We start from the raw sequence: 26,057 nt of genomic DNA on the forward strand, positions 1-26,057 counted from the left end.
GTCTGGTCCAAGGCTGCTCCAATTCTATGCTTATCACAAGTGATGCTGAAGTGAGTACTAAGTAGGTCATCACTCACTCCTTTGGTTCGTCTGATGACTGGCTCTGTCGGCTGCTCTCCCAGTGGCCACCATGCACCAAAGTCCACGGCACTGCTGGCTGGCCCTGGTGTGCCTGTCCCCCTCCATGGCCTCTCACCCTGCTCTACCTCAAGAAGCTTTCTATCTCTGCTTCTGTGATTCTTTTCTGTTTTCCCAGGACCTCAAGCTGCCCCTCCTTGGCTTCACTCCACGGTGTAGACCATGTCTACACTCTCACTCAGCAAACACTTCGATGACTATTTCCAGACAGTTGGGTTTGGATGTGCCCCAGAGACCTGGAAATCTACATTTGTGTTCTTTAAGGCCGTGAAAACACCCTGCGTGAGACTACAGTGAGTGGAATCGTGTTGTAATTCGTACAGACCCGTAGAATGGACACCATCAAGAGTGAACTCTAATATAACCTATGGGCTTTGGGTGGTGATGATGACTCCAACAGTGTGGAGTCACTGTTGTTATCAAATACTCCATTTCACTGGGGGATGTTGATAGTTGGGGAGGCCACATATGTCGGGTTTTGGGGAGATCTGGGCAACCTCTGCACTTTCTGTTCAATTTTGCTGTTCCTGAAACGGCTCTAAAAACTAGTCTTAATTTTAAAAATGAAATGTTTCAACTGTGCAAAAATGTGTAATAACTACATCTGTATTCCCTCTACCCAGCTTTAGAAATTAAATACATCAAAAGCCTGCTGTGCTCCATCTAGTCCTCTCACTGCCCCCTAGATGTTTTCACTGTCCTGATTTGGCTTTAGCGTTCTCCAGGCAGGTCTTTCAGCAAGTGCAGCCTTACACACGCAAGTCTGGGGCTGGATCAACCAACCTCAGTGCATCCCTCCCATCTTGGGTTTCTGTAATTAGGCTCACTGGCCATGTGGTTCTGGTTGTCCATTCAGTCCCCATGAACCTCTGTGCTTGTTACCCCAGCCACTGTGCCTTTTCTGCTGGGTGGGAGCTCTGAGACAGCAGGGGCCACCTCTCTCTCTCTCTCTCTCTCTCTCTCTCTCTCTCTTTTTAACCAGTATGGCTGTAGCACCTGGAACCCAGGAAAGTTAGTTAGTAAAACGTGTTGATGGGTTGCTGTATTCCTGGGTCCATGTGGACGGGTTTTTAAAGATTTTATTTATTTAGTTATTTTGAAAGAGAGAATGAGAGTGCGAGGGGCAGAGAGGGAAGGAGAGGAAGAGGGAATCCCAAGCAGACTCCCCACTGAGCGGGGCCTAGGATCTATTTCACGACCCCGAGATCATGAGCCAAAACCAAGAGTTGGAGGCATCATTGACTGAGGCACCCTGGTGCCCTCTTGAGGACTTTTTTCTTTTCTTTTCTTTTCTTTTTTTAAGATTTTGTTTATCTATTTGAGAGAGAGGAGGCGGAGAGAGGAAGAAGCGACCTCCCCGCTAATCAAGGAGCCTGACTCAGCTCCATTGGATGTGTCCTGTGACCGGCTTATTTCACCCAGAAGAATGTGCTGACGGCTCATGGGTGTCATGCATGGGTCAGATCTCCTTCCTTCTTCAGGCTTAATACTATTCCAGTGTATGTTCATTGTGCATCTCAACAGTCCTGAGAGCAGCTGTCGACCCCTCCTCGGTGTCACCAAGGGTGGACACAGCTGGACACAGCGTGAGCTCCAAGCTGGGGATCACCTGGGGGACGCCCTGGAGATTCCATCCCCGGGGCTCTGTACTTCCTTTGTGCTTTGGTCCTCTGTTCCCGTGGGTGCCTCCCTCACCGGGGAGGGGTAGAGCTGCCTCCACAATCTCCTCCACCATCTCTTTGCCAACAGAAAATGAGAGATTGGACCATTGGTAAGAGTCAGGGAGCCTAAAAGGAGGTGTTCTTTCCAACCAGACACCCCTCAAAAGATGGACTCCCTGCCTCTCCAAGCCAACCAAGTGGGACCCCAGGAGAATCACCGATAGAGCTCAGGATGTCTGCAACAAGGAGGGTGGTGATTCATTGTCCCTTGGGGTGCATTCTCCTGCAGGAGACTTGCTGAGCTAGCCTGTGTGACATGTGAGCTGGCTGAAATAGAAAAAAAGGAGCAGAGGGGCACCTGGGTGCCTCGGTGGTTGAGCATCTTCCTTTGGCTCAGGGTGTGACCCTGGGTTCCTGGGTTCGAGTCCCACATCGGGCTCCCCGGAGGGAGCCTGCTTCTCCCTCTGCCTATGTCTCTGTCTCTCCCTCTGTATCTCTCACAAATAAATAAATAAAAAAGGAAAAAAAAAAAGAGCAGACAGAGGTGTCTGGGCAAAGGGAGGCCACCTCAGGGTAGGGACATGTGAAGATGTGTGGTTTCCTCTGTGCTAACTGCTTGTTGGGTGAACTGTCTTGCCGATACCAGGGGAGCTGCTGGCGAGACTAGGGGACCCCTGTGGGAGGTGCTGGGGGGTGTGTCCAGGAGCCATGAGGAGGCAGGAACGGTGTCTCCCTTTCCTGGGAACTGTGCCACAGGCAGGTGCGGACCAGTGTGGACGTCTGCCCACAGAGGGCATCAGGAGCCCAGCTGAGTAAAAAGACCCTGCCCTTTGTCCAGTTGCCCCCTGCCAGCCCCAGCGACCAGGGGTAAAGAGACTCAGGAGACGTGGAGTGGCAGAGGGAGTGAGACCTCCACCCCTTCCTTGGGGCCACAGGCCAGTCCTGAGCCAGGAGGAAGAACATTCGCTGGGATCAAAGTGTTAAATTAGTCTGCACCGAGCTTTTGATACAGGAAATTAACCAGGAAGTGAGAGGAGCTGTTCGGAATGTTGGAAGAGGTGGGGGAAATGAAGATTTGACGGAGCACAGTTGGAGGCAGTAATTGAAAACAAACTTGAAAAGCCACTTTGTATTCATACCTCACTTGGTCCAAACGCTGGTCTAAAATCTAAAGTACACAAGTCTCCTAGAGGAGAGGAAAACCGAAGAGTACAGATGCTGGGGAGGCGGAAAGTAAGACCAACGTACACGTCACAACCAAGGCCTGGGGGTCCACGGAGAGAAGAGAGGAAGTGAAAGGATCCAGAGGGCCTGTCTTGGGGCAGAAGAGGGACAGAGCAGCTTAGAGGGGGAAACAGTTGGAATTTTGCTTTCAAATAATTGTAGAAAAATATGCATCTGATTATGAGAGCAGGGAGAGGGCAGGGGGCCATCAGTGCCACGGGAAGGTGGAGAAGAGCTTGCAAATTAACAAGGAGAATGGGAATGAATAGTAACCATCTGAGAGGAAAGAACATTGTAAATCGTGAGCATGAAGGAAGTGGAAAGAATAATATCGAGTATTTCGGTCATTATAGAAAGTCAGAATGGTATAGAAAACAAACCCTAGCTAGATGTTACTCACAAGAAATGCATGCAAAACATCCAGATAAAGAAGGGCTGGAAAGAATTAAGTGTGCAGACACAAAAAAGCAAGGCAGGACCAGTGATATTAACATCAGATAAGGTGAATGTTAAAGTGAAAACCTAAATAAAATAAAATAAAATAAAGTGAAAAGTGTGAATATGAAAAGCAAAAAGTATAAGGAAGATCAAAGTGTCATAAACCTATGCTCACTTTAACAGCACATTACAAAGTGCTGTAAACCCATACGAACTAAGCAAAATGTGATTAAACACACAAAGCAAAAGTACCAGAATTGTAAGGAGACTTGGATAACAATGCATTTACAGTGAGAGATTTCATTCTTTTTTTTTTTTTTTAATTTTTTTATGATAGTCACAGAGAGAGAGAGAGAGAGAGAGAGAGGCAGAGACATAGGCAGAGGGGGAAGCAGGCTCCATGCACCGGGAGCCCGACATGGGATTCGATCCTGGGTCTCCAGGATCGCGCCCTGGGCCAAAGGCAGGCGCCAAACCGCTGTGCCACCCAGGGATCCCGAGATTTCATTCTTTTTTAAAGATTTTATTTATTTATTCGTGAGAGACACAGAGACAGAGGCAGAGACACAGGCAGAAGGAGAAGCAGGCTCCATGCAGGGAGCCCGATGTGGGACTCGATCCTAGGACCCTGGGATCACACCCTGAGCCAAAGGCAGATTCTCAACCTCTGAGCCACCCAGGCATCCCTATAATTCTCAGCATTTGGCCCAGTAAATACAAAGGAACAATATTCAAGAATACTCAATAAATTTGATTTAATTGTAAGGATTCTTACCTCTATGAACAGAAAACATACATCCTATTCATAGGTCACTGGAACTGCGGCAAAAATGGATCTATTTGACCACAAAGAAACCCTGAACCAGGGCAAAAAACCAGGAAAAGGCCATATATTTTTAAAGATTTACTTATTTGTGTTAAGGAGAGAGAAAGAGACACACACACAGAGAGCATGTGCATGCAAATACCTGGGGTAAGGGGCCCAGGGAGAAAACCTCCAAGCAGACTCACTGCTGAGTGCAGAGTGCCATGGAGGTCTTGATCCCAAGACCCATGAGATCATGACCTGAGCCCAAACCAAGAGAGATGCTCAACCAACTGAGCCACCCAGGTGCCCCCCCCAAAAGGCCATATTTTTATCATAATCAGATGAAATTGGTAGTAATAAAGGCATGATGACTATATTATTAACTACTTTGATATTAGGAAGCACACTTCTAGATAATATTTAGGGTAAAAAGGACATAAGAGGGAAATTGAGGGATACCTGGGTGGCTCAGTGGTTGAGTGTCTGCCTTCATCTCAGGGCATGATCCCAGGATCTGAGATCGAGTCCTGCATTGGACTCCCTGTGAGAAGCCTGCTTCTCCCTCTGCCTGTGTCTCTGCCTCTCTTTCTCTGTGTCTCTCATGAATAAATAAATAAATATTTTTTAAAAAAGAGGGAAATTGAATGAAAGACCATTGGAAAGCAAAGGAAATTAGGATACTCCATTCCCAAATTTCTGGGACACAGCAAAACCACATTCAGTGGAAAATTAAAACTTAAATGCCTTCGGTCTTAACATAAGAAGACAAAAATGCACCTTTTTACCAAGTTTAAGTACCAAAAGAAATTAGGAAGTTGGAATTGATTAAGATAAAAGCAGAAATTAATGAATTAAGAAAGCAAATCTGCAGTCACATTCATATTTCTACTGGAGAAGATAAGCATGCATTAATTGGTTTTTGCAAGCCCCAATGCACAGAAAAATCCAAGCTCACCATGACTTGCACTTTGTGCAAATGAGGTCGGAATATACAAGGGCAACAGGGAGAAAGGAGACATAAGTACAGATTCAGGAGACAGCAAAAGAATTTGGAGGAAACCGTATTCGACACTGCGGCAACAGGTTTGAAAACCTGGAGGACAGAGATGAAGTAGAAGTGCATGAACCTCTGAACGGGGGGACACTGAAGATGCTCTTGGTGACACCTGGACCTGTCATTTACTACCTGTGTGACCTTAGGCCAATCGCTTAACCTCTCTGTGCTTTAGTTTCCTCATCTATAAAATGGAGGTAATAGTAGTTCCTACTTCTGGGGTGGTCATGAGAATTAATGAGCTAACACAGGGAAATGCACATGTTAAATCAGTAAGTGCTGTTGTTATTGCTGGTGGCAGGTGTTTTTTGTTTGCTTTTTTGGGAAGTCTTTTAGATCTACGTATTATTTGAGAGAGAGCGCTACAGAGAATGTGAGCAGGGGGAGGGGCAGAGGGAGAGGAAGAGAGAATCCCCAAGCAGACTCCCTGTTGAGCAGAGCTTGACTCAGAGCTGATCCCAGGACCCTGAGATCACAACCTGAGCTGAAATCAAGAGTCAGACGTTTAACTGACTGGGCCACCCAGGCGCTCCACTGTTGGTGGTGTTTTTATTAAATGGTGTTGGCACAACAGGCTACCCATCTGAAAGAAAATAAACATAGATTTCCATCTTCTTATGTAGAATAATTTTTTGGTGGCTCAGATTAAACAATAATAAAAATCTTACTAGAACATCTAGAGAATTAGATGAACAAGCTAGGACTGGGGGATGGGGGGCAGGGACACCTTCCTCATCCAAACTAAAATGGAAACATTCTAGTTGGCCATATAAAAATTTTTGAATAGCAGGGGTACCTGGGTGGCTCAGTGGTTGAGCATCTGCCTTTGGCTCAGGTTGTGATCCTGGGGTTCTGGGATTGAGTCCCACATCAGGCTCCCTGCATGGAGCCTGCTTCTCCCTCTGCCTGTATCTCTGCCTCTCTCTATATGTCTCTCATGGATAAATAAATAAAATCTTAAAAAAAGAAAAACTTTTGGTTAACAAAAGTCCCTCTAAATAAAGCCCACATGCAAATGACAGATTGAGGAAAATACTAGTAACTCAGATGGGTATATCACACAGAGCTCTTAAACATTGACCGGGAAAGCATGAAGCAGGGCAGAAGAAATGAGCCAAGGAGGCCAGGTCCCAGGGCGTGAACACAAATTGCCAGTGCATGTGTAAAAAATGCCCCAGATCACCTGTGGTCAGGAAATATGGATCCACAGATAAAGCACTTTGCACCCATCAAGCTGGCTGAACCTACAACCCTCTCTGACAGTTTCGCTGGCCCGGAACAGGGCTGCCTTTGTAGAAAACCATTTGGCAACACCTCTGCAATTGAAGAGGCAAATATTCCTGGGAATCTATTACAAAGAAATAAAAAACAGCAGTGATCAAAAACTGGAAGCATCTGCCTTCAGCTCAGGGTGTGATCCTGGGGTCCTGGGATCAAGTCCCCCATCGGGCTCCCTGCAGGGAGCCTGCTTCTCCCTCTGCCTGTGTCTCTGCCTCTCTCTGTGTCTCTAGTGAATAAATAGATAAAATCTTAAAAAAAATGGAATCAAAGTGGTTTCCCATCAACAGGGAGCATTATGGCCAAATGTATATTAAACATGATCAATATGAATATTAAACACCACAGGAGTGTACAGGGGCCTGGAAGGATGGATTCGGGCTGGGCCAGGTGCGTTGGATGGATTGTGTCCACACACCACTGAGTGAGAGGCAGAAACATGTGTTTGAGAAGACCCTAGTTTTTGAAACAATGGCAACTCCCCTTGTGTCATGTACATTTAATTTTATCGTATATTATATCGGTGTTGAGAAAAATACCCGCAATGTTATGGGGTGCTGATATTGAGGGCGAGATAAACCCAGGAAGTGTGAAAGAAAAAGACTACTCTAAAATATATATATTCATCTCCTTTACGCACATTTGTAGAATTTTGTCGTGTCATTATTGTGCAGAAATAAAACAGAAGATTTGCTTGCCATTTTTTGAGTGGATATTGTACTTCCTGTGTGATGGGGTGCCCTCGGTCTGTTTGTTGGTTATTGGGTGTGGTTTCCCAGATGCAGAGAGGCAGGAGTTTGGAGCCAGCATGTCCTGGCGAGCCCTCCTGAGCGCGCAGGTGTCTCCCTTCTGATCATGGGGGGTGGGGTGGAGGGAGGCAGGTCCAGCTCACCGTGACCTGCACTTGGCGGCCCCCTCCAGCCGCAACACGCCCCCCTGCCTGCCGTGCTGCGCCACCCTGGTCCTGGCTCCCTAGGCGTTCCCCGGGAACCCTGATGACAGGGAAGCAGGATGAGAGGAGGGGGCCTCTCAGCACCCTCAGGGGTCCACTCCTGCTCCCACTGACTCCCTGGGCTGCAAACCCACAGCTTCTCCCACCCAAGGCACAGCGATGAGCAGCAGATAGAGAGATGAAGAGACCCCGGATCCTTTTCCACATTTTCCGGGGAGGTGCTTTGCAGCTGGGGAGGGTCCCCAGACAGGGCCACTTCTCATTTCATCCATCCCCAAGGAGAGGCTCTGCAAACAGTAGCCGACTGATAAAAAACAGTGTCCTCTCGTGGTCACCATGGAGCATTTAAGACTTGCTGACCAGGAACACGCCTTGGCCAGTACAGGGACTGGAGGGGAATCAGGAAGAAGGACCCCTAGGTCAAAAATTATGTGCAGGTGCCGGAAAGCCAAGTTCAGCCTGGTGTACTCCACTCCTCATCATCCTCACTCCAGCCAAATCCTGGCAGTCAGCCCTCTAGGTCAGCAAACCCCACTGTTGGTGCCTCATCTTGAGTTTACCTTCCTGCCTGCCAGCTTGGAGGGATGCTACAGACCCATCTCAGTGGGGAGGTGACATCCATGGATGCTAGAGGGGGGGCATCCACCAGGCAATGTGGAGAGCCGACTGCAGGGAGAGCCACTGCAGGCATTGAGGGGTAAGGCTGTGTGTATGGGTGCGGAGGGAGAGAGAGACCCAGCCCCCAGAGGCTGAAGGGTCTATACTAAGGTGGCCAGAGGCAAAGACCTAATGATCTACCATTGACCCTTTTGGACAACGGGAGGGGTGAGGGAGTGGGGGCACCATCCACTTTCCACCTCTGCGATGGAAAATCCCTGTACAACCTGACTCTCCAAATACTTGACTAACAGCCTGCTGTTGACCTGAAGCCCTACGGATAATGTAAACCGTCAACTAGCACGTATCTTGTACATGTATTATATACTGTACTCTTTCAATAAAGTGAGCTAGAGAAGAGAAATTGTTATTGAGAAAAATCATAAGGAGGAGCACCTGGGTGGCCCAGTCAGTTAAGCGTCTGCCTTTGGCTCAGGGCATGATCCCCCGGGTCCTGGGATCAAGCCCCACGTGGGGCTCCCTGCTTGGTGGGGAGTCTGCTTCTTTCTCTCCCTCTGCCCGTCCTCCTTTCTCGTGCTCTCTTGCACAGTGCTCTCTATCTCAAATAAATAGATAAAATCTTTTTTTTTAAGAAAATCATAAGGAAGAAAGAAAAACACTCACAGTACTGCAATATATCAAAAGAAAAGAAAAGAAAAAGCCTGTGTAAGTGGACCTGAGCAGTTCAAACCCGTGTTATTCAAGAGTCTGCTGTATATTAAGTTAGGAAAACAGAATATTTAGAGAATAAAATGTCCACCATGAGTAGATTTTGTAGCTAACGGAAGCTTACCCTTGCAGGTGGGTTATTCTGGAAGAAATTTCACTTTCCAGAGTTCTTCCATGTATGTTACCAAGTTAGGATCCTACAACTGTTGGAGATTTGGACACAATTATTTTAACTGTTGGGGAGATCAGGCCCAGAGAGGGTAAATATCTTTCCTAGGTCACACAGCTAGAGAGCTGTAAAGCTAGAGCTCATTTCACCCTGCATGCTACCCCCCAATGAGTTTTTCAAATAAACTTTTTACTTTAGTGAATTTTCTATTTACAGACAACTCTCAAAGATAGTTGTAGAGAGTTCCTGTAGAACCTGCACTCTGATCACCTTTATTAACATGTTTCATTAGCATGACTCTTTTGTCACAAGTAATGAACCAATGTTGGTGTGTTATTATTAATGGCAGTCTTTGCTTTATTTGGATCTCTTGAGTCTTTACCTACTGTCCTTTCCTGTCCCACGATCCCATCCAGAAGACCATCTTATACTCATTGTCATGTGTCCTTAGACCCTTCTTGGCTCAGACTTTCCTTGCTTTTGATGACCTTGACGGTGTTGAGGAGTACCGGTCAGGTATTTTGTAGAAGTCCCTTCATTTGGGTTTGTCTTGTGTTTTCCTCATGGTGAGACTGGGGTTCTGGGTTTCCCTAGGGAAGGCCACCAAGGTGGAGTGGTCATTATCATTATGCCATATCCAGGAGACATGCTGCCACCAGAGCTCTTCACTGGTGACAGTGACCTTAACCGCCTGCTGAGATGGTGTTCGTTGGGTTCTCCAACTAAAGCCACTCTCCCGACTTGTCCACACTGTCCTCTTTGGAAGGAAGTCACCACACACATCCCACACTTAAAGAGATGGGGGTTATGTGTCACCTCCTTCAGAAGGCATTACCTGTATATGTTATTGTGAATCCTTCTATAAAGAAGATTCCCAAGGAATTCAATTCACTTTCCTTTTTCGTAGAGTGAAGATACTGAATGTAATAGAAATGTTTTAATAGCTTTACTGAGACACAACTACATCATATCATTCACCCATTTAAGTGTACAATTCAGTGTTTTTCAGGGTTTTTGTGTGTGTGTGCACCCATCATCACAATCTAACAGGAACATTTTTGGTCCCCCTAAGAGAAATTCTCACTCCCATAACCCGCAATCCCCTTCCTCAGCCCTAGGCTGCTCCTAATCTACTTTTTGTCTATAAAGTTGTCTTTCCTGGTGTGTCATATGAGTGGAATCATATACTACGTAGTCTCATGTAACTGGCTTCTTTCACTTGGCATAATGTTTGTAAGATGCATCCGTGTTATAAGGTGTATCAGAACTTCATTATTTTTTATGGCTGAATATTATTCCACCGTATGGCTAGACCACATTTTGTTTCTCCATTCATCAGCTGATGGACAATTGATTCATTTCCATCTTTTGGCTATTATGAAACATGCTGCTGTAAGCATTCACATAGAAGTGTTTCTATGGACGTATATTCTCATTTCTCCTGCGTATATAGCTAGGAGTAGAATTGTCGGGTCTTTTGGAAACCCTGTGTTTACCTGTTTGAGAAACTGCCAGACTGTTCTCCAAGAGGCTCTGCAATTTTACATTGCTGCCAGCAATACAGGAGGGTCCTATTTCTCCACATCCTCATAAACATTTGTTATTGTCTGTCTTTGCTGTTTTTTTAGGTTTTTAATTAAACTCCAATTAGTTAACATACAGTGTAATATTAGTTTCAGGTGTACAATATGGTAACTCAACACTTCCATACATCACCCTGTGCTCATCATGACAAGTGCCCTCCTTAATACCCATCACCCATTTAGCCCATCCTCTGCCCACGTACCCTCTGGCAGCCCTCAGTTTATCCTCTATAGTTAAGAATATATTATGGTTTGCCTCTTTCTTTCCCCGCCCCCCATTCATTTGTTTTATTTCTTAAATTCCATATATGAGTGAAATCACATGATAGTTGTCTTTCTCTGGCTGACTTACCTTGCTTAGCATTATAGTCTCTAGCTCCATCCATGTTGTTGCAAATGGCAAGATTTCCTTCTTTTTGGTGGCTGAGTAATATTCCATTATATATGTATGTGTGTGTGTATATATATATATATATATATATATATATATACATAATATATATTATAGGCCACCTCTTCTTTATCCATTCATCCATTGATGGACATTTGGGCTGCTTCCATAATTTGGCTGTCATTGATAATGTGCTATAAACACAGAATGCATGTATCCCTTAGAATTTGTATTTTTGTATTCTTTGGTTAAGTATCTGATAATGCAATTGCTGGATTGTAGTGTAGTTCTGTTTTTAACTTTTTGAGGAACTTCCATACTGTTTTTCCACAATGGCTGCACCAGCTTGTTATTGTCTGTCTTTGAAAAAAGGAAAAAAAAAGCCATCCTAGTAGGTATAAAATGTCATTTCGTTGTACTTTTCTTTGTCCTTAATAACTAATGATGCAAGCATCTTTTCATGTGTTTATTGGTTATTTTTATAATCTTTTTGGAGAAATGCTTGTTCAAACCCTTTGCCTATTTTTAAGTTGGATCATTTATCTTTTTGTTATTGAGTTGTACTAGTTCTTTATATACTCTGATAGAAGTCCTTACCAGTATATGATTTGCAAATATATTCTCCCATTCTGTGAGTTTTCTCTTTACTTTCTTGATGGTATAACCTATAACACAGAAGTCTTTAATTTTGATATAATCTAATTATCTTTTTCCCCCCCTTTGGTCATTTGTGCTTTTGGTGCTGTATCTGAGAAATCATGCATAGCCTAACCTAAGAACATGAAGATTTGCTCCTATGTTTTCTTGTAGAAGTTTTATATTAGTAGCTTACCTTTAAGTTGATGATCCATTCAGAATTAATTTTTGCATATGGTATCAGGTAAGGGTTCAATTTCACTCTTTTGCATTTGGATATCCAGTCATCCCAGCACCATTTCTCAGAAAGACTCTCTTTTTCTCATTGAATTGTCTTGGCATCCTTGTTAAAAAGCAATTGACCGTACACATAAGGGTTTATTTCTGGACTCATGGTTCTATTCCATAGATCTAAATGTCTCTATGATTCAGTGCCTGTCAAGCATAAGTTCAAATCCTGGTTCTTCCACCTATGAGCTGTGAGAGCCTCTGTTTCCCCTCCTATAAAATGGAGGTTATAACATCTTTTTTTTTTTTAAAGATTTTTATTTATATATTAGAGATGGGGGGGTTGCACAGAGACACAGGCAGAGGGAGAAGCAGGCTCTGTGCGGGGAGCCCGATGTGGGATTTGATCCTGGGTCTCCAGGATCACATCCTTTGTGAGGCGCCAAACCGCTAAGCCACCCGGGCTGCCCTAATAACATCTTTTTTTGTAGAATTATGGTTAAAGGACCATGCTTTCAGTTCATGGCATACACTAAACACACATTAAAGGGTGGCCATGACAACATGACAATGGCCATTATCTGATAGCTTCACGTTTGCCACTAAAACATTTTATTTGCCTCTTAGAACAGTTTCTTATAAGGTTTTTAGGCTGTTACCCTAGCTCTTGGCTTCTTGAAAAATATAAACTGAATTCTGTGTCATGTACCAATATGGTATCTCTTACATTCACGTGATTGCCATGAATCTTCCTGGCTTTATTTAATTATAAAATATAATTGTGTAAATATATATATGTACAAATATACGTAACATATAGCAGATGCTAAACAGTAAAACGTTTTTCTCACTGCAATTTCTTAAAGGAATAAACACACAGATCAGATGGAACTCTTGCCACTGGACTGTAATTAGTAACTGTTTAAATTAGTGGTTCTCAAGCTTTACCTGGAGGTATCAGAGTCACCCAGATGACTTGTTACAGCACCAATTGCTGGGCCTTACCCCGGAGTTTCTGCTTGAGTAGCAAGGGGCAGGGGGCTGGGGCCTGGGAATCTGCATTTCTAACAGGTTCCCAGGTTATGCTGAGGCTTCCGGTCCCGGGGCTACAGTGGGGAGAGCCACTGACTTTAGTCTTGTACGTTTTAAGAAGGTGATGTTGAAGCCTGGGGACATCAGATATGTTCCTAGGAGGTGGCATTTATTTGCGTCAGCAGGATGAGAGCTGACGCCACCTTCTTGGGCAAGGTAGATGGTACCTCAGCCCAAAGAGATGACCCCAGAGCCCCCTGCATTGGGTTCACAAGTGAGACACTGTTCACCAGGTGAGTCAGCCTAACAGTGGGTTCTACCCGTGTGAACAACCTCGGGGGCCGCGGACAGATGATCAGACACGACACCTGTCTGCTCCAGGGCTCTACTGTCCCAACCTGGGCAGAGAGGGCTCTCCCCACCCTGGCCTCTGAGGTGCTCAGAGCCCCTTCTGGTCATGTGGTCTTTCTCCAAACAAGCGCTTAACCACATTTCCACTTCTCAGGATCGCCTGTCAGGCCTGCATTCACAGAGAGAGAGAGCTCTATTTGAGCTGGAGCTTGAGGTGTTCCAGAAGGTTCCCTCACAGGCTCCCAGCCTGTCCCTTCACAAGAGACACCATGCATGGGTTCATGGTACAGCTTGCAGTTTCAAGTTTCCGGAGGGGACCTCAGGATCTTGTCACAGAGTTTTCTTCAAGGTTCTCAACCCAGGTGGCTTTCCTACCTCCCTCAGAGTACACCTCCCGTACACAAGTGTGCAGCCTCAGCACAGCCAAGTGTCAGAATCCCTGGTGACACTCTGTTCTCAACCTGCCTGTGACCTCAGCCGCGTGCAAGACCTTCTTGTGGTTCCCAGGCTGCTCCAGCTCAGAAACAAAGCCAGGACTGTTTCCTCCATGGTCTGTGCACGCAGAATTCCGCAGGCCCGAGCGCCCACGGCTCTCCTTCCTTCCCAGGAAGACATAACAGCCCCACATAGTCACTGCCTAACTATTGCCCATCTGCTCTTTTTTCTTTCTTTCTAAGATTGTATTTATTTATTCATGAGAGACACACAGAGAAGCAGAGACACAGGCAGAGGGAGAAGCAGGCTCCCTGAGAGGAGCCCAATATGGGACTCAACCGCAGGACCCCAGGATCACGACCTGAGCCAAAGGTAGACAGTCAACCACTGAGTCACCCAGTCACCCCGCCCATCTGCTCTTAAAAAGAAAGTGGTCTTTCCCTCCTAAAAGCTGTTCTAAACTATGGTGTTCCATAAAATTTAAGCAAAGTACCTCTTTTTTAAAATGCACTTCCCACTAAGCCAAGTAACTTTTTTTTAAATAAAGATTTTATTTATTTATTTGAGAGAGAGAGATAGCGAGAGAAGGCACAAACAGGTGGGGGGTGACATATGGAGAAGCAAGCTCTCCACTGAGCAGGGAGCAGATGTGGGGCTGAATGCTGGACCCCCGAATCATGACCTGAGCTGAAGGCAAATGCTAACTGACTGAGCCACCGGGCATCCCACAAAGTAACTTTAAGGCCAATTTTTTCATTAATCCAAAAATGTTTTGCTAGCTTTAGGTGAATTTGCTGAAAATCATCTTGTGAAGTGATTGACAATTTCTCTCTGTCTTAGCTTGGACCCCGTCTAGCCCCATCTGCTGATTTGGGATAGTTTGGTACATTGGCCTCTCCATTATTCTCGGAGGTCTTCTTATATGCCACACGCTAGGGATGTGGTGTTGAACAAAAGCTGAGTTCACTACTTTTATGGAAATGTGAGTCTAGGTGCAGAGCAACTGGGGGAAGGTGGATAAGGAGCAAAGAAAAATAATCCACAAATAATCACACAAACAAGTATATGATTGCAAGTTGTAGCAGGTTCCTGGGAGTAGGGAAGGTGTTATTTAGGGGTGAGGGTGGGTCAGAGAAGCTGAAATCAAAACAGGAATGAGAGTTACCCTGGTGCACAGAGGAAGAGGAAGTGTTCCAGGGAGTAAGACTTAGCATGTGCAAAGGCCCTGAGGTTGGAAATCGCCTGGTGCATTTAGGACTGCCAGTAGACTGGAATCCAGTGAAAATGTTGGAAAGTGGTACAAAATGAGGCTGACAAAGCAGCCAGGAATCAGACCATGCAGGTCTTAAAGGTACCACAGAGACGTGGCAGGGACTCGGGAGAGCAGGCAGGTGGCAGGGGATCCAGAGAGAGAATGTGACAATCTGGGCATTGGGATGGAGTAGCAGGGGAAAGATTAAAATCAAACCCATGCATCTGCAACTCTGTGATAACTCAAGCTTATGCCAGAACTGCATCTCTTTACCAACAAAACTCTAAAGATTTTTCCATCATTTAAACAAATTTCAAGGCTCCTTGCTCCGTTACCAGATGAAGGCTACTACTTCTAACAAGAGCAACAGCACCCAGCATTTGCTCCAAACTTTCTGTGTGCCGGGCACTGTTTGTCACTGTGGCCTGTGCTTGCTTTTTCCAGTTGCTTCCATGGTTCTCCTCAGGGAGGTCAACTTCATGCTAAGAGATGAGAGAGGAAATGAGACGGATGAAGGCAGCTTAGAGCCATGAAACCCGCAGAGGCGTCTCACGGAAGGCGGGTGGACCCAGGGGGCTCATCTCTCCATTTCTTTCCACCTCGTTTTTCAGATAGGGAAACTGAGGCCCAGAAAGACTAAATAGTTTGTCTAAGGACAGCAGCAGGCAGTGTTCAGCAGTCCGTGAACATTTCCACTGAACTCATTAAACAGTGGAGCTGACGATCAGACCTCGGCAGGTGGGTCGGGCAACTGGCTCCAGGGAGCTGCGGTCTTGATGAGCCAGCACCAGAGGCCTTGCAGCCTGCCCTTCACTCAATGTCCAGTTCCCGGGAAAGCGTGGGGGCCCACGATCCCCCTGGTTAGGCTGCAGCTGGCGATTGCACCGAGTCTATGAGCAGAGGGCAAGGGGTCATCTGCAAAGATAATTAGGTGCCAGCACCAGAGAAGCAAGGGGGAGGGTTCCAGGTCGGGCACAAGAGGCCTGGTGCTCCCACCTGGTCACTTCCCATCTCAGAGCCCCCTCCCCTCACCTTCTACCCACCACTCTGTGCAGGCACCCTGGGCACCAGATCCTGCCCATGTTCCTCCTGCTATTCTGGAAGGTCAGTCTGGCTTGGAGGTCTTGTAATTCCTGGCCTGCATTCCTGCAAGCTGCAGCTTCCAAACTGGACCTCATCAGGACTGTGCCCTATCCAGAGGCATTCTGGAAAAAAACAAGGTCTGATCTGGATGAGCTATGATAAGCTCCCTCATGCCCACCCAAACCCACAGCCTGCGCAGCCCCCGGGCCTCCATGAGCCCATGGCCCCTGGAGCCTCATCCATCCCCTCACCTCCTACTGGCAACAGGGTACACACCATAGCTGCTGATTAACTGCCGCGGATGCATGACCTTGTTCACTGCCTTTGTGCCTTTGCTTTTGCTGTTCTAAGCCCTCCTTGCTTGGATACCCCTCACTAGGCACAGGCGCTGTCTCTCTCCCGTGTCCCCAACCCCATCTGAATCCCTGTGCCATCCTGTGCACGTTCCAGCTGCCACAGTTTTCATATTGTTTTGAGATTTTCTGTTTATGCCATTATTCAGGAGATATTTATTGAGCAGCTACTGCATGCCAGACACTGTTCTAGGTGTGAGGATTACGGCAGCGAGCAAACCCAATTCTAGCTGGAGGGCAGCAGGTTGCAAACAAAATTAGGAGACAAATAGCATGTCTGGGGCAATGAATGCTCTGGAGAAGAGCCTGCAGGTGGGGAAAAGTGGCAGCAGTAGGGTAGGAGGAGGCCAGGAGTCTGCGGCCCCAGGACAAATATGAGAAGTGACAGCAAGTGACATCTGCTGCCTTCCTCATGGGGTGGCACAGAGGAGGTGTCCAGCAAACATCTGGTAAGGAGCAGAGGAGGGGCTTCCAGATTCCTTCCTTCCCAAGCATCTCTGGCTTCCTGGGTGACCACATGAAGGAAGATTCCAGGCGGTCATCGCTGGTCCTTGGCCTGTCTCTGCCATTCAACAGGAGGGCAAAGCCACACACAGAAAGCCCCCAGCCTCTAGTTCCCCGGATTGGACATGTCCACCTCGGTGGGCCCCTGACACCTGTGCACCTGGCAGAGAGTGTGCCCGCGCCCGTCCTGCACTTTGGGGACCTGTGTGCACACTCATCATGACTCGTACCTCACCCTCTGCTGACCTTACATAACAGGGAAATTGGGAGAACAGCCTCGGGCGATTGAACTTCGGAAATCTGGAAGAGTTACACGCCAGGCTGAATCAATCAGGGCCCCCTTGCCCAGCCCAAACACAGAGGCTCCTTTTGAAGATTGGCTGGGAGCCCCACCCAAGCCTTCACAGACGCATTCTTGCATTTCAGAATAAGAAAAAAAATAAACAACCCAAGGCCTAATCCCCAAAGCTGGGGCTCAGAGGAAGTGGAGGTCCGTTAGCTAGAACCCATATTTGAACACTGTTTTGTTCTTGTTACATGAACTTCCTGGGCAGGGACTCCCAGGCCAAGTGGGCGGGAAGAAGGGTCCTTAAATGTATCCCCTCTAGGCTGCTCATTCCAGAAGTTCAAGCTGCTGAGAAAGACTGTGTCAAAGGTAATCCTCTCCCCCCATCCCTCCATATACCCCCGACCCCGTTCTTTTTTTTTTTTTTTCCTAGGTGGGAATATCGAGCATCTTTTGGCCTCACCTTGCTCATCTGTAAAATGGACTCCTAACAGTTCCTTCTTCGTGGGCACTGCCATGGAGTTTTTGTGAGGATCCAAGGGAATGATGGAGGGGGAGTCGTCCACGGGGACACCTGGGGGCAAAGTCGGCACAGGTGAGGCGGGTGGGATGCAGAAGTGTGGAAAGGCAGACCAGTCCCGGGAAAGGAATTTCATCGGCTCGCTCCCCTTGGGGTGCCAGGTGCAATGTTAGATGCTTTCCAGCTCCATTAATGTCTGTGATAACTGAGAGGCGATGCCATTATTAATGCCGTCCATAGAGGGGGTTCCTTCCCAGGTACCACATGGTTCTGAGTGCTGGACCAGACTCTTCCACCCTGAGCCGCCCAGCCTTGGTGGCCACTGGCCAGATGCTGCGGCCCTGGGTTAACCACCCAGACCTGGGGAGGGAAGCAGAACCTTCCAGTAGAGCTGTGTGGCTGGGGTTGTGGCCAGCTGGGGTGCCCTGGATGCCAGCAGCGTAGCGCCTCTCCTGTCTGTGCAGAAGGCCTGAGATGGGGGTCAGCACCGAGGACAGGGTAGGCAATGGAAGGTCTCAGAAACCACTCGCTGGAATTTGAAAAGGATCACACACACACACACACAGACCTATTTCCATTTTGCAAAAAAAATATATATATATATATATACACACATCATATATACATAAATTTATGTATATATATGTATATATAGTATATACAGTATATACAATTTTTTGCAAGGTAGAAATAGCCTTATTGTTGTTGTTGTTTTTTCCTGATATTAGAAGTTCTGCAGTGTCTGAAAGTGGTAGGATATCTCTGGGAGGGACAGTAAGGAATTCCTGAAGGAAAAGGGAGAAGGGAGACTTTTCCCTGTTCTCCTTTTGTCTCTTTTACTTCTTCTATCATGAGCGTGTGTTACCTATTCAAAAAGTTACAAAACATTTTTTAAAAATGCAAGCTCTGTTGCAAAAGAAGTCAAACATCACAGAAGACGAAAGCAAAGATCACTACTAATTCCACCCCTGCCCGTTGTCACCATGTTGGGGGTTATCCTTCTGGTCTTTTCTGGCAGTGTGTAAGAGAGCACACACACACGCACGTGCACACACCTCCAGGTGCATGCCTAGTGTTCCTGCTGTTCTGTAACCTCTTTTCTTTCTTATGTGTCATGCTTATGCCTTGTGCCCGGGACACATCTGGCACAGAAAGCAAGGGAGCTCTACCTCCCTCCTAAATCCTGCACAATCATTCACTGCATAAGTGCTATATTCTTCATTTTGATTGCTGATAGGACATTTAGGATGTTTCCAGTATTTCCGTGTTATATACAACCTCGATAAACTTTCTTAGCCACGAATGTTTAGGAGCACTGTAATTTCTGTAAGCTCCTGAAGGTTGAGTTTATCATCAGCTCAGGGGGTATTCAGAGGGTCTGAGGGTCCAGGCATCTGGGTTAGGGAACCGAGAAGGCAAAAGAATGCTATTTCCCTGTGCTCCTGGAGACATCTTCCTATAAAATTAACGCGGTGGAGGAGCACTGAGGGTGCTGCCCCTGCAGCGCCCAGGTCGTCCTCCCCTGCTCCAAGGTGCTGTCTCCCCCCAGGCACCATGAGCAAAATCAGCGAGGTCGTGCAGCGGGCCAGGGCCGCCTTCAACTCGGGCAAGACTCGCCCGCTGCAGTTCCGGATCCAGCAGCTGGAGGCGCTGCGGCGCATGATCAAGGAGCACGAGAAGGACCTGGCAGGCGCGCTGACCGCGGACCTGCACAAGGTGCGCCCCCCACAGTCCCCATCCCCCCGCAGCCCCCCCCCGGAGGCGAGGGGCAACTGGAAGGGTCGCTGCTCGCCTGTGGGACATCCGCTGTGCGCCTGCGTTCTGTGCCCAGCTCTTTGCATGGAACCGCAGCTAGTCCTCGAAGCACTGTGCCAGTGGCAGGACCCTTTCTAGAGGAGGAAAAGTGGAGCTCAAGCCATCAGACGCTGCGATGCGGCGCTCAGGCCACTCCTCCCAACCCATTCCGAGCCCCACGTTCCCCCGCAGCTCAGCGCAGGGCCCAGCAGCTCCTTTCCCCCATGTGCCTGCCATGCCCTCCTGGCTTCACTTCCTTCTCCATGCAGCGGGGAGCACGAGGCCACCCTTTTTAGCCATGTGCCACAGACCCGACACCCTGGACTTCTGATCTGCTCGTTCCCCCAGGCCTCAGCCCCATGCAGGCCACCTGATTCCCGTCCCCCCTCCTCCGGCCCCACCAGAGAACATCACAGTTTGGCATCCCAAAGGGGTCCCCGCTCTGCATGGTATCCTCCCTCCCTCCTTTACCCTGAGCAAAATCAGACCCCTCCCAATTCTCAAATCCTTCACTTTGCTGCCCTCAAATCCCCCAGCCTTGCTTCCCCTATTGGGTTTTGCCCTGGAGAAGAGCAGAGGGGCTTTGGAGCTCATCCTCCTCCTGTTTCCAAGCTAAATCCAAACAACAACTTCACAAGTTCTGTTGTGCTCTTCACAGCCAGAGTTCCTGGAAGAGTGGTGTATTCCACAGCCTGCTCCTCCTTTCTCCTCACCCCTGCACAATGGCTTCCTCCCCACCCACTCTAGGAGGATCCCTTGAGCCCTCTGCCCACGCCCTTCCTCTCCAGCTGAGGTTCTCCTGGATTTTGTCTTCTCTTTGGCAGTCATTTTCCTGTACCTCCTCGAAGGGGCCTTCTTAGGGCTTCATCCTGGGTTCAAATCTTATTTTAATCTGTATGCGTTCCTGGACACACCTCTGCTCTGTTCTCCCCTTGAATGACCTACAGATCACTGCCCAGGTCTGAGGTCTCCTCAGGCAGCATGAACTTGACCTTTCCAAACCTCCCTGGTCCTCCAACACTGTCAGAGAGGGACCTTCACAGACCTACCACCCCAGCAGCAAAGCCTCAGCTCCGCCAGCACCCCCACCACGTGACTTCTCTAACTCAGGCCCCGGGGAGCCCCCATTGAACACTCTCCCATCACGCTGGCAGCTGAACATGCTGGGCTGTGGCCAACATGCCCACCTGGCAGACCTGCAAGGTCCAGATCATGCCCCAATTATTTAGATCAGGAAGGGAAGCTGAGGTTAGGAGAGGGTAGGCAGCTCATTCAAGGTCACAAATCTAGGGAACAGTGAGCCAGGACAGCCGGCCCTGGTGACTCCCTGATCAGAGCTCCAGCTGCACCGCTGGCCCTGGATCTCCCAGCAGAGAGCTCACACAGAGCCCTGTTGCCACCACAGAATGAGTGGAACGCCTACTACGAGGAGGTGGTGTATGTCCTGGAGGAGATCGAGTACATGATCAAGAAACTCCCCGAGTGGGCTGCAGACGAGCCTGTGGAGAAGACTCCCCAGACCCAGCAGGACGAGTGTTACATCCACTCGGAGCCCCTGGGTGTGGTCCTCATCATCGGCACCTGGAACTACCCCTTCACTGTCACCATCCAGCCCATGGTGGGTGCCATTGCTGCAGGTATGTGAGCTCCGTTTCAGGAGGGAGTCACTGAGGATCAAGGTCCCAGCCCTGCTGAGTGTGGCCAGAGATGGGGGGCGGGGCAGAGCTCAGCAAAGATGGGGAGAAGATGGGGCCTGGGGTCAGATTGTGGTCTGATGGATCTTTCTTCCACCAGAGGCTGTAGGGACCAAACTATGTAGCCAGACCCCCTGGTGCCCAAGGCCCAGTTGGGCTCAGATGCCCCTGCAGCCTGCGCCTCCCCACTTGCAGTGTGTGCTGGGCCGGGCTGCTCTCGGCTTAGAGACATCTGAGCTCACCGGTCTCGCCAATCCAGGGCAGAGACTTCTCATCCCTCTTCTCCCACTTGGAGGCAGCTGCAGGGAGGTGGGGGGCAGCTCCTGCGGGCGGGTATGTGCCCTTGGCTCCTCTGTCCACTCCTCCAAGGACACAGAGAATGGATGGGGCTAGGGGCTTGGTCACTGGCAGGGCAGGGCCCTGACTCTGTGCGCCCCACAGGGAACGCAGTGGTCATCAAGCCCTCGGAGCTGAGTGAGAACATGGCAAACCTGCTGGCCACCATCATCCCTCAGTACCTGGACAGGGTGAGGTGCTCTCCAAGTCTTTGGGGGGTTGAGAAATAGTGAATCTGTGCAGCAAGTGGCTAAACCTTGGGGTGGGGCGAGGGCAGCCAGCCTCTCCCATGGGGTGAATGAGTCCCGGGGTCAGGAGAAGGGGTCTCTTTGATGGTGGCTGGCTGGGCAGGGTGAGGAGGGCTTGTGGTCTTTCCTGAGCCATGGCTCCTCCTTGCACAAAAGGACCTGTACCCAGTGATCAGTGGGGGCATCCCTGAGACCACAGAGCTGCTCAAGGAGAGGTTTGACCACATCCTGTACACGGGGAACACCGCCGTGGGGAAGGTCATCATGATGGCTGCAGCCAAGCACCTGACACCCGTCACGCTGGAGCTGGGGGGAAAGAACCCCTGCTACGTGGACAAAGACTGCGATCTGGACATTGCCTGCAGGTGAGGGGCACGGCACCTGTCTGCACCGAAGCGGCCGTCCTGGCTGCCTTCCAGCTCTGGGTCCGGGCAGGCTGGGAAAGCTCCGACAGGGGAAGATTCTTCCAGAATTCTAGTCTGGCCAGAATTCTTTCATATCCCATGTGTGCAGCCTTCCAGGCGGTGGGGACCCCAAGCAGAAATGACACCTGGCCATGCCTAGAAGCCTGTGGGATGCTTCTGCTGGTGGGAAGCTCACAGCCTTTGGCTTCTGCCACCCAAGAGCTCCCCCCAGAGCTCCCCCCCAGAGCTCAGCTCCTGGTGCCTTGATCCAGAGCTAGCAGAGTAAGATGCTTGTCTCCAGGAGCCTCCCGTGCCTTGCAGAATGCAATCTAATCTGCAACTTTTCGCAGACGCATTGCCTGGGGGAAATTCATGAACAGCGGCCAGACCTGTGTGGCCCCTGACTACATCCTCTGTGACCCCTCCATCCAGAACCAAATTGTGGAGAAGCTCAAAAAGGCTCTGAAAGTGAGTGTGGGCCCCTGGAGCTGAGTGGGAGGCTGCGAGGCAGTGAGGTGGGTCTTGTCTTTAGAGAACACTGGATTTTTTTTTCCTGATCCTAAAAACAATCTATACTCTCTGTAGATAATTTGGAAAAGATTATAAAACAATAAAGCATAAAAAAAAACAAAAAAAACAATAAAGCATAAAGCAAAAAAAGGGGGGGCATGCCTGAGTGGTTCAGTGGTTGAGCATCTACCTTTGGCTCAGGTCATGATCCCAGGGTCCTAGATGGAGTCCCACGTCAGGCTCCCCACAGGGAGCCTGCTTCTCCCTCTGCCTGTTCTCTGCCTCTTTCATGAATAAATAAATAAATAATCTTTAAAAAAGAAAAACAAAAGCTCCACCCAGAAACCCACCACCTCAAGACAATGACTGCTACCTTGTTGGTATGTTCCCTCCCCGTCCTCTCTGTGATGACACATATTTGATCCTATCGCGATGTCCACACAACGGTGGGTATATTCCTTTCAAATACTGCTGTCTCACAGCTCTCCATCTGCCACGAAAGTTTGGAGTGGCCCAGCACCTCGGCAGTCCCCAGTGTCGCTGTGCATCAGCTGGGTGGTGCCCCTGTGCCCCCAGGCCAAGGACACCCCTCAGCCGCTGGCCCTGATGAGGGTCTGCATCTTCACCTGAAGCCTGCCGCCTCTTCCCTACAGGAGTTCTATGGGGAGGATGCCAAGAAGTCCCGTGACTACGGAAGGATCATCAACTCCCGGCACTTCCAGAGGGTGATGGGTCTGATGGAGGGCCAGAAGGTCGCCTATGGAGGCACCGGGGACGCGGCCACCCGATACATAGGTATGTGTGCTCACCCTTGGTAAGAGCACTGCCCACCCCACCCCATCCCTGGGGGTGGCCAGGGGTCCCCGCAAACTGGCGGCAGGTGGGCACTGATCCTTGGAGAGTGGGCCTGGGGTGGGCTCTGGGGCTGCAGGCAGGCAGGGGCTGGGAGTGACTCCTGCAAAGCCCATCCCCAGCCTAGAAGCCTTCTGCCCACAAGGCCGGGGGGACAGCTTCATCTCCTCCCCATTCCTGCAGCATCAGCAAGGGGTATGAGGAGCAAGACCACAAGAACGGCAAGTGGCCGGCTGGAGGGGCCCCAGTGCCTAGGCTTGAAGGTCACCAGATGCATCCCCACCTTGCCCCCAGTTTGGCGGGGAGTGAAGAGCTCTGGCAGGGGCTCAGGTGGCAGGCAGGGCACAGTGCCTGCCCCCTCGTGATGTGGACCCTGTGTCCCCCAGCCCCATATAGGTTATACATAGTTCTCCCCACAGTCTGCCAGGATGGAGCCCGGCAGGTGGAGGGCTCATCCAAGCCCCACCTGAGCCTCCACGGCCTCACCTGTACGGGGACTGAAGGACAAAGTTAGATGCCTGCACTGGCCGGGCAGGCGGGGCCCTTGACACCTGCTGACTCTGGCCTGTTTCCTGCCTCAGCCCCCACCATCCTCATAGACGTGGATACCCAGTCCCAGGTGATGCAGGAGGAGATCTTCGGGCCAGTGATGCCCATCGTGTGCGTGCGCAGCCTGGAGGAGGCCATCCAGTTCATCAACCAACGCGAGAAGCCCCTGGCTCTCTACGTGTTCTCTCTAAACGACAAGGTGGGCCCAGGATCCGCTCTCCCCAGGGTCCTGGGGTCCCTGACACAGCATTATGTGAACAGGATCCAGGGGGCCATAGGCTTCAGTGCTCACTGCTGTGTGATCTTGGGCAAGTCACTTAACCTTTCTGGCCCCTTTCTCCTGAGCTCCAAAACCAGTTGTTTCCCACAAAGTACTTGACTTGTGGGGAGAATGGGAGACCCTGACTGGGGTTCAGACTGTGGTGCAGCTCTGCCTCTACCAGCTTGGCCCTTGAGGCTCTGGGATGCACCCAGACAGGGTGCGAAGGGGCCTGAGGTGTCCTGGGAAGGAGACTGAAGCAGAGGCTGGGTGCCATTGCAGATGATTAAGAAGATGATTGCAGAGACATCCAGCGGTGGGGTGACAGCCAATGATGTCATCGTCCACATTTCTGTGCACTCCCTGCCTTACGGGGGTGTGGGTGAGTCTGGGGCTGAGCTCACTGCCCGCCTGCCCCCCTAGAAATGTCCCCCCTCCCCACCCCTGCTTTGGAAGTTCAGGAGCGGCTGGAGCAGCCCTGGGCCTCAGACCCCCACTAACCTCTCCTGTGTGGGCATCTGGCTACTGTCAGCATATTCAGGAGCTGTGTTTGACCTCAGGACCTCAGCGGCCATGAAAGGTCCCCTGGTGCACCAGGCCTGCTTCTCAGAGGCCCCGAGAGAGGGGACACAGGCCAGAGGTCACATGGCCATCGGGTGGCATAGCTGACACTGAACTCTCCTGAGCACTCTCTATGTCCCCAGGGTGGACTCCCTGGGGGATGCTCCAGGGACTGGCCACCCCTGGGGAGCTGAGGCAGGGGCTGGAGGGTCTCTGGGCACCCGGGGCTAAGCTGGCTCCTCCCTGCAGGCAACAGCGGCATGGGATCCTACCACGGCAAGAAAAGCTTTGAGACCTTCTCCCACCGCCGCTCCTGCCTGGTGAGGCCTCTGCTGAATGACGAGTCTCTCAAAGCCAGATACCCCCCGAGCCTGGCCAAGGTGAGAGGCGGGGTGGAGGCTGTCCGGGAGGCTAGGCTGCTGGGAGCCCCTGGGCCACGCAGGACCAGGGCCTTCCTGCCCCCTTGTGTCCTCTTCACAGATGACCCGTCACTGAGATGCACCTGGCCTCTCCGCGCTACACCCCTGCCTCTGTCCGGCCCTAGGAGGATTGTTCCTGGGCCCCCCCCTTTGCTCCTCTGTGGATCAGCGCATGCCCCCACTCCCATCTGGGCCCTGGGCTTCACTTCCCCAAGTCCCCACCCCTTTGCTGGACATAGAAGAGACCAATAAAAGTTCATCAGCCGGACAGATGTGTGCGTGTGCATGCTTCCTTTGCAGAACCCCCCCCCATCCTCTCCAGTCCCATCCACACCCCCACCCCAGCCAGTTCTTATCCTGATTCACAGTGAAGGTCTCCCCAAAGTTCCCCATTGGCCCCTGGGGCCCCGAGGCAGGGGGACTGGTGAGCAGGAGACACTTATCTTGCATCTAGACTGTGGGAGTCAGCTCCGTTTGTGGAGTGTACCCAGGGAAGGGGTGACCATCAGGAAGCCATCTCAATAGCAAACGGCTCAGTGTGTTCCTTGCAAATTAGGTTTGACACCTAGGTCAGGGATCCCGTGGTGAGACCGTGCAGTCGTCAATGCGAACCCCCCTGGTGACTTCCGAGGGCAGCCCCTGGGCAGAAGGCCAGGAAGCCAGGTCAGCCCCCTTGGACCCACAGTGCCTGATCACTCTGGGTCAGGCGGCATCCAGGCCCAGGAGTCT

The 26,057-nt window shown here is 49.9% G+C and overlaps 1 protein-coding gene across 4 annotated transcripts; it reads left to right on the forward strand.

Moving 5' to 3' along the window:
• The first annotated feature begins 16,667 nt into the window (after window positions 1-16,667).
• On the forward strand, window positions 16,668-25,598 carry ALDH3A1 (aldehyde dehydrogenase 3 family member A1). 4 transcript variants are annotated; one of them, XM_041770143.1, is made up of 12 exons: window positions 16,668-16,841; window positions 17,616-17,777; window positions 19,252-19,418; window positions 20,902-21,133; window positions 21,632-21,717; window positions 21,931-22,139; window positions 22,529-22,646; window positions 23,342-23,483; window positions 24,122-24,288; window positions 24,631-24,730; window positions 25,159-25,289; window positions 25,390-25,598. In XM_041770143.1, exons 2-12 carry the CDS (start codon window positions 17,726-17,728, stop codon window positions 25,402-25,404), a joined length of 1,419 nt encoding a protein of 472 aa, XP_041626077.1. In that variant the 5' UTR covers window positions 16,668-16,841; window positions 17,616-17,725; the 3' UTR covers window positions 25,405-25,598. The 4 variants fall into 4 exon arrangements, 3 of the variants coding, with proteins under 3 accessions (XP_041626077.1, XP_041626078.1, XP_041626075.1); XM_041770144.1 differs by having other exon boundaries at window positions 17,616-17,709; XM_041770141.1 differs by lacking the exons at window positions 16,668-16,841; window positions 17,616-17,777 and adding an exon at window positions 17,366-17,551.
• Window positions 25,599-26,057: the final 459 nt, after the last annotated feature.

The sequence above is a fragment of the Vulpes lagopus genome, chromosome 10, assembly GCF_018345385.1.
Source record: "Vulpes lagopus strain Blue_001 chromosome 10, ASM1834538v1, whole genome shotgun sequence".
In the NCBI taxonomy this organism is placed as follows: domain Eukaryota; kingdom Metazoa; phylum Chordata; class Mammalia; order Carnivora; family Canidae; genus Vulpes; species Vulpes lagopus.